The following is a 6,953-nucleotide window of genomic DNA, read 5'->3' on the forward strand; positions in this document are numbered from 1 at the left end:
GGTGTGGTGTGCCAGTATAATTGGGGTTGGAGTACAGGTGGGATGAGGAGGGGGAAAGGGGGGTTTCCCATGGCTTAGAGGGATGGCAGTAGGTGAAAGGCTAGTGGTGGATGGTGGGCATGGGCGGACGATGAGGGGATTCATTGGTGCCGTTGACACCTTCTAGCCAGCCGGCGAGGCCGGATGGTGGCATGGTGGGGAGGCAGTTGAGGCTTTGTGTTTACATGAAATCGGTGTGCGAGTGGGACCAAAGAAGGGACATAGAAAATATGGATTTAAATATGTTGCATGTATCTCAAAGCAATTCAATGGTCCAAGATTTTTAAGATGTATGGAGTGTTTTTGTTCAAAAGCCATATAGGCAGTTCCATTTCGTTTCAGTAGTCAACTGTATAAAAAGGATTTATTTACTGTAACACGGTGTAGTCTGCTACTAGTGTGTTTAGGAGGTTTGCATCAAACGATTCCATGAGTTCTCAGGTTAGGCTGTCTTCGGAACTCCAAGTTCTCAACCCCTCTCCTTCGTTTTCTGCGCGCACGCTTTTCAAACTGCTAAACGGTGCCTTTTTTCAAAAGTTACTATACGAAAGTTGTTTAAAAAATTCAAATTAATTTATTTCTAAAAAATAATAGCTAATACTTAATTAATCACGCGCTAATAAATCGCTATGTTTTTCATGTAGAGACATGTGTTCCCAACCCCAGTAATCGAACACAGCCTTAGTTTTTATTGGTTAACGGCCACCTCTAAAAAACAAAAACTTTGTCGATCACTACGAAAACTAATCTGATCTGTATAGAAACCCATACAAAATCTCAGTAAAATTCATGCTGCCTTCTGGAGTCGATTCACTAATCCGTCCCTTTTGAATAGTAGCAAAAGGGAAGTCAAAAACTCAGGAACAAGACGTGTCAGATTAGTCGAGGCTGTTCCTTCCTGTTGAGCAGTTGAGCCCACGCCCACGCCCACGCCACGCGTCCCAGTCTCCCTGCATGTGATACTCGTGACGCGGTCGCCAATCGCATTGAGAGTCCGAGTCGTCCTCTTCCTGGTCGCGCTAGATCGTAGGCGGCATCCCGCCCCGCCAGCGCACCACGCACCCCGCGGCCCGCGCTCGTCGCGCCCCTGCCCCCATACCGTCCGCTCCCTTCCGCGACCGAAGCTTCATTCCCCCACGCCTCTTCCCTCCCCGGCACCGACCGATCCCCCAAGAACCTTCTCCCCCCCGCGCGGACGACGCCGCCGCCGGCCCGAATCTAGGGTTTTCACCGGCGGCGGGGCGGAGAGAAGAAGGGGAACGGCGGGGGGGCGGGCGGCCGACGCGATGCTGCCGGGCGCGAGGTCGCTGGTGGTGCTGCGGAGGAGGGCGGGGCTGGCCCTCCTGCGGCGCGGCTGCGGGGAGGGCGGCGCGTGCGGGAAGGGGGAGGCGCCCGCCAATGCCAGGCGCGCGGCGGCCACGCTGGCCGGGCTCGGCGGCCGCGGGCCGCTCGGGCGGTGGGCCGATCCGACGGGTCCCCCGCGCGGGGAGGCGGAGAGGGCGGGCGGGGTGTGGCGCGCGGGCACGCAGACGAGGTCCTTCCTTGGATGCGGCGACGGGGATGAGGGGAGCGTGCTCTCCAAGGTCTACGAGGAGAGGCGCGTCATGGGGTACGGTGGATTGGACCGATTGTTTTGCAGCTCATAATTTTACCTTCTCTGATTGTTTGGAAACGGAAATTATTGGTGCTGATTGTTGGTGCGTTGGTGGGTGCAGGTACTCGCCGGAGCAGATGTTCGCTGTTGTCGCGGCAGTAGACCTCTATGAGGATTTTGTGCCGTGGTGTCAGAGGTCTAGGATTATCAGGCGACACGAGAATGGCTCGTTTGATGCTGAACTCGAAATTGGATTCAAGTTCCTTGTCGAGAGTTATGTTTCTCATGTGGAGATGGAGAAGCCAAAATATATCAAGGTGAGAACTTCATCATGGTACTATCACCATACTTTATTGGTTAGTACATAACATACCATGGAACACAAGCATATCTAGAATAACTAAATGGTTCTGAAAGCGACAAATTAATTGTTGAAGCCGCATTAGTTAAGTTTTGTCACATGGGTCACCTTAGTCATGCGTTTTTCTTTTGTGTTGTAATTCCTTAGCACATTGCTTCACAACTATCTGCTAAAGGTTTACTTCTTCTAGGATTACTTGTAGTCTATCCAAACATGTAAAAATTCTGTCGTCGAGGACGTGCCTTTCATTTTTCTTTCTTCAATGCGGCTATGCGGGCCAAATTTCTTGAAACAGTCAGATATGATGTTACTTGTGCCGACTAGTAGTGAACACATTGAATTGCTTGCAATGTTGGCTATAACTTAGAATATCTGAAATACGAAGTAACAGTTGCATTAGTTAATTCGAGAAGATATAGTACATCATTTGGCTGTATCAACCCGGACAAAAGTAATGTTTCTATTTATTTTGCCTGCTTTCTGAATGAATATTGGTTTTGGTTTTAGCGCTAACATGAACTGCAGTTGTCAATGGCAAATTGGCAAAGTAGTTTTTTTCTGAGATCATCCTTAAACCATACATCAAATTATATATACTGTAAAACCGTCATCATGCTGCTGACTGATGGAGTAGCTTCACCTATCCCTTTTTAATAAGGCATGCAACAAAATTTTCTTGTGATGTAGGAAGGCTGATGCGATTATTGCTGCATGAAACCTGGAAACTTTCTAACACTTTGACTTGGGAGTAGTCAAGTTAGATTTGTTACGATAACTTTTTCTTGAATAGAAGATTTGATGCATAGGTGGGAGTGTGTGTGTGTGTGTGTGTGTGTGTGTGTGTGTGTGTGTGTGTGTGTGTGTGTGTGTGTGTGTGTGTGTATGCACAGATGATTTCTGTTAACCAGTTCTCAATCTCAGTTCTTTGGAGCAACTTGGATTTGCTGCTCATGATAAAATGCACCCTGTTTTGGCTAAGATAACTGTTGAACAGATGCTGTGCTAACTCATGCTCCAGGTTCTAATGATTGAATATCACTGCAGATCTTGATATAAACTTCTTCTATTTAACTGGGATGCTCTATTTTATTTAACTAAGATAGTTGTTGAACAGACGCCGTGCTAACTTTAGTATTTAGATGATTGCTTGAAGATTGTGTTCATTATTTCGTGAGAAATGTACTTATGTTGCAACTATTTATAAGTGCCATAAATCTTTAAAATCTGTTGCCCCTTCTGAGTAAAACTTCTGTTGCATATTTTTGTTTTATTTGTACCGAACAAGTGGGGAAATGGCGTATAATTCACCGTGACCATTCACTTCCTACTTTTACCCTTTTTTTCCATGTTAGAACAGATGCGTTGTTTTACTTCTGACTGGTATTTACTCGATTGCAGACGACAGCATCTGAAAGTGGACTTTTTGATCATTTGATAAATGTTTGGGAGTTCAAGCCTGGTCCTGTTCCTGGAACATGTGACCTTTACTTCTTGGTTGATTTTAAGTTTCAGTCGCCACTATATCGTCAGGTAAAATCATCCGTTACGATCGTGCACATGAAGCGCATTCATTTAACTGTGATTTATCAGTCCTTAGTCTGAAGCTTTTCATTTCAGGTTGCTTCCATGTTCTTCAAGGAAGTTGTTTCCCGGTTAGTGAGCTCACTTAGTGATCGTTGTTATAGAATTTATGGGCCTCCCATTCCTGTGCTGGAAAATACTTATGGGCAAGGAAGATAGACAAAAGATAATCCAATTTTGAAGTATGTTCGCTCCATGAATATCTGAGTGAGGAAATCTTAATATACATTGCCTTTGCCTTCGATTCTGATGTCATTATACCCATAGGGTACCATTAGGCAAGAGGATTTTGAACGAAATCAGCCAGAATTTTCACTTCTTGGCTATTTCTCAGGTGATTTTTTTTTCCATGTACCACTAAACGATTCCCATGTGTAACAACAAATGGCTCCCTAATACACGATTGTTTACCTAGCCAATGAAGTGTCTTTGTTTTAAATGTATGGCATTATAAATTTCTACATTGTTTTCGTCTCCATTCTAACTTCTGCTGACAGACACACTACGGCCATCGAGTGTTGCAATCTCTCCAAATGGCGGCCTGCCAAGTTGAGCACAGCTGCGATTTGTATTCTTGTATAAGTCTCGAACACTTTGCCACACATTTTTTGTCCAATGCAATATGCGTTGGATCCATGGTACATTCGTACATGTGAATAATAAAGTATGACGCAACCACCGGGCTGCTGGCCTGAAGAGGCATTTTAGGGGCACTTGGCCTGCACTAGTTGTTCTTTGAGCAGTGAAAGATCAAACTGTTCCTCTGCCGCTCATCTGTCATCTCATTGCTCGTTTTCTCTGAACTGTTGGACCCGTCACACGGTCAGGCCCCAACGAGGTCAACCACCAAGGTCGCCAGCTTCCGTCCCTTGGCGCCGTGCCTGACCACGTCAATGTCGCCTCCGACCGAGCACTCGTTGTCTGTGCCCTCCTCACCGTCGGCCACGCACCACTCGCCCGGCGTGACGCCATCGAGCGGACGCCCCAGCACCTCCTCGTCTATCCTCTGCAGCAGCGCGTCGTCGTCGTCGCCGAACGCCCCGGCGAAGGCCGCCCCGCTGCCGACCATCGCGTCGTACCGCGACGCCTGCTGCCCATCCGCGCCCTGCGACGTCGGCGCGCCGCCGTCCTGCGCCACCGTGTGCCGGAGGTTGTGGTTGACGGTGCTGTTCCGGAACTGGGCGGAGTTGGCCATGACCGTCTGGAAGTAGAACTCCATGGGGCTCAGGGAGTTGCTGAAGTACAGGAGCAGCGTCCTTGGGAGGTTGTCCGGCGCCACCACGCAGTACTCGACGAAGTCCCGGCTCAAGATCGGCCTTGGCGAGCCTGTGCATGTTTCGCATCAATTTGTTAGTGAATGACCCGTGCGAGAAATGACGTGGACTCCTACCGGAAGCCTACCTCTGAAGAGCTCGAACGCGTCAGGCTTTGCTCGTTGCCCCGACGAGAACGATATCTCGGCGTTGGTGCTCTGCAGGAGGTTCTGGTCGACGACGACCGCCTCGGCGCCGCCGGAATCCATCCTGTGGTCGATGAAGCTGAGCCCCCTCCGCACGGAGGAGAAGGCGTAGAGAAGGTCTGCACAAACACGATCGCCAGTTCGCCACATCAGCATTTCATCGCTTGTCATCGGTGGCATCGAAGGCAAACAACCAACGGGACGACGTCGAGCTTACCGTCCGGCGTGACGAGTGGGTAGTCCGACGCGCCAAGCGTGACGAGCCAGTCCCACTCGGCGCCGACCCTCAGCAGGACGGCGGCGCCGCGGAGCACGGCGGCGACGGCGGACGGACCGCGGCCGTCGACGGGGTCGCCCTTGCCGACGACGTGCACGTTCCCGTACTCGAGGAACGCCCGCTCCGACCGGGCATACCCCGCCAGCCTCGCCCGCTCGTACGCGCCCGCGCCGGCGTCCAGGTGCAGCAGGTACCGGTTCCTCGGGTGGTACACGGCCTTGAGCAGCCGCGTCATCCGCACGCTGTCCCCGTGCCCGCCGGAGATGTAGTACGCCAGCACCGGCGGGTACCCGGGCCCCCGCCTCGGCACGGCCGCCGCCGCCTCGACAACATCGTCGTACTCGTACGCCGGCGCGCCGAGGAAGAAGGAGCTCGACGCGTAGCCGATGATCAGCAGGCTAGTCGTGACGACGGCCAGCGACGCGAGCGCGGCCGACGGCGAGCACGTCTGCAGGAGCCAAGAACCGTGCGGCATTGTGCACCACGTCGGGATCCTCAGCCGCGCGCCGGAGAGATGCATGAGCCGGCGCGTACACTACAAGTTATAGTCAACTCCTCAAGAGATCGATCACACAAGCTGCCTGGCAGATGGAACTAACCGGGAATCACATTAGTTCGTGGGGGAGCAGACATAAGCCCTGACGCAATGATGAACGGGATCGGAGTACCAAACATCGATTTACACCAATATAAAACGTGTAGGACAGAATTAGTAGGATACCAACCAGCCGAGATTTTTTGTTTTGTTTTTGTTTTCGGGATGCTACGGCCTACGCGCGAGACGTGCATATGGAGGCCGTGGATCGGTGGATGGAACTGTGCGGCAGACGTGGTTCCAAGGAGGGGAATCCAGCAAATCGGGTGAGGAAATGATAGAAAAAAAAGGAGCAGAGTATATGGAAGCAAACCGGCGTGCTGCGAAGCTGACGAACATTGGAATCGTTGTGCACTTGTGCTTGTGCAGATGGATCGACGCGGACGCTGCTAATTTCTGTCGCCCACCGGCCGGCTGCCGCGCGCATACGCGATGAACTGTCCAAATCAGAGTTCGCTGCGTAGTCGCATCGCATCTCGCATCAGTCAAACTAGTTAGTTTCCAGGCTTCTGCTAGTAGAGCTAGCACACATCTCCTGAGATCTCCCCGCTGAGGCGGCAGTGTGTGTACTACCCTTTATCAAAACTACAATTTTGAACTAAACTGAAACAAAGTGAGGTATCTAATCTTGGACGCGCATGAAACTTGGCTAGTTTTACCTTTCCCTCTATCGAACACAATCCAGGGCATTTGGTATTGGACGAGAAAAGGCTAGACAAAGGCTAAGCATTAGACCGAAACCATGCATTGCATTGCACAGGCATCATCATCCTGTTCATTCGTGCCGACCAAAAGATCCATCTCATCCTTCGGAAAATGGAAAAGGATCCTTGGGGCTTGGGCTTGGGCTTCGGCCACTGGGCCGACCACGCAAACCCAACACATACTTGCTCACTGGCCAGGCTTGTGTTGCACCACAGCTGCGTAAGCCCAATTCGTCGTGACTTGCTGCTGCCATCTGGCTGGGCCGCTTGCAGTGCTAGCGCGCCGCGTGTTTGCAGTTGGGCTAGAGTTTGGATTGGAAACGTCTTTTGCGTTTTGCCGTTT

The 6,953-nt window shown here is 51.0% G+C and overlaps 2 protein-coding genes across 2 annotated transcripts; one reads left to right on the forward strand and one right to left on the reverse strand.

Moving 5' to 3' along the window:
- Positions 1-1,043: 1,043 nt before the first annotated feature.
- On the forward strand, positions 1,044-4,036 carry LOC127777926 (uncharacterized). Its single transcript, XM_052304853.1, has 4 exons — positions 1,044-1,648; positions 1,755-1,950; positions 3,393-3,524; positions 3,612-4,036. The coding sequence occupies exons 1-4, from the start codon at positions 1,326-1,328 to the stop codon at positions 3,732-3,734; spliced, it is 774 nt and encodes a 257-aa protein (XP_052160813.1). The 5' UTR covers positions 1,044-1,325; the 3' UTR covers positions 3,735-4,036.
- Positions 4,037-4,101: 65 nt separating this feature from the next.
- LOC127777000 (beta-glucuronosyltransferase GlcAT14A-like) lies at positions 4,102-6,040 on the reverse strand. Its single transcript, XM_052303861.1, has 3 exons — positions 5,252-6,040; positions 4,977-5,153; positions 4,102-4,901 (listed from the first exon to the last, which is right to left on the reverse strand). Exons 1-3 carry the CDS (start codon positions 5,829-5,831, stop codon positions 4,399-4,401), a joined length of 1,260 nt encoding a protein of 419 aa, XP_052159821.1. The 5' UTR covers positions 5,832-6,040; the 3' UTR covers positions 4,102-4,398.
- Between the last annotated feature and the right edge of the window lie 913 nt (positions 6,041-6,953).

The sequence above is a fragment of the Oryza glaberrima genome, chromosome 1 (genome assembly GCF_000147395.1).
Source record: "Oryza glaberrima chromosome 1, OglaRS2, whole genome shotgun sequence".
NCBI lineage: Eukaryota > Viridiplantae > Streptophyta > Magnoliopsida > Poales > Poaceae > Oryza > Oryza glaberrima.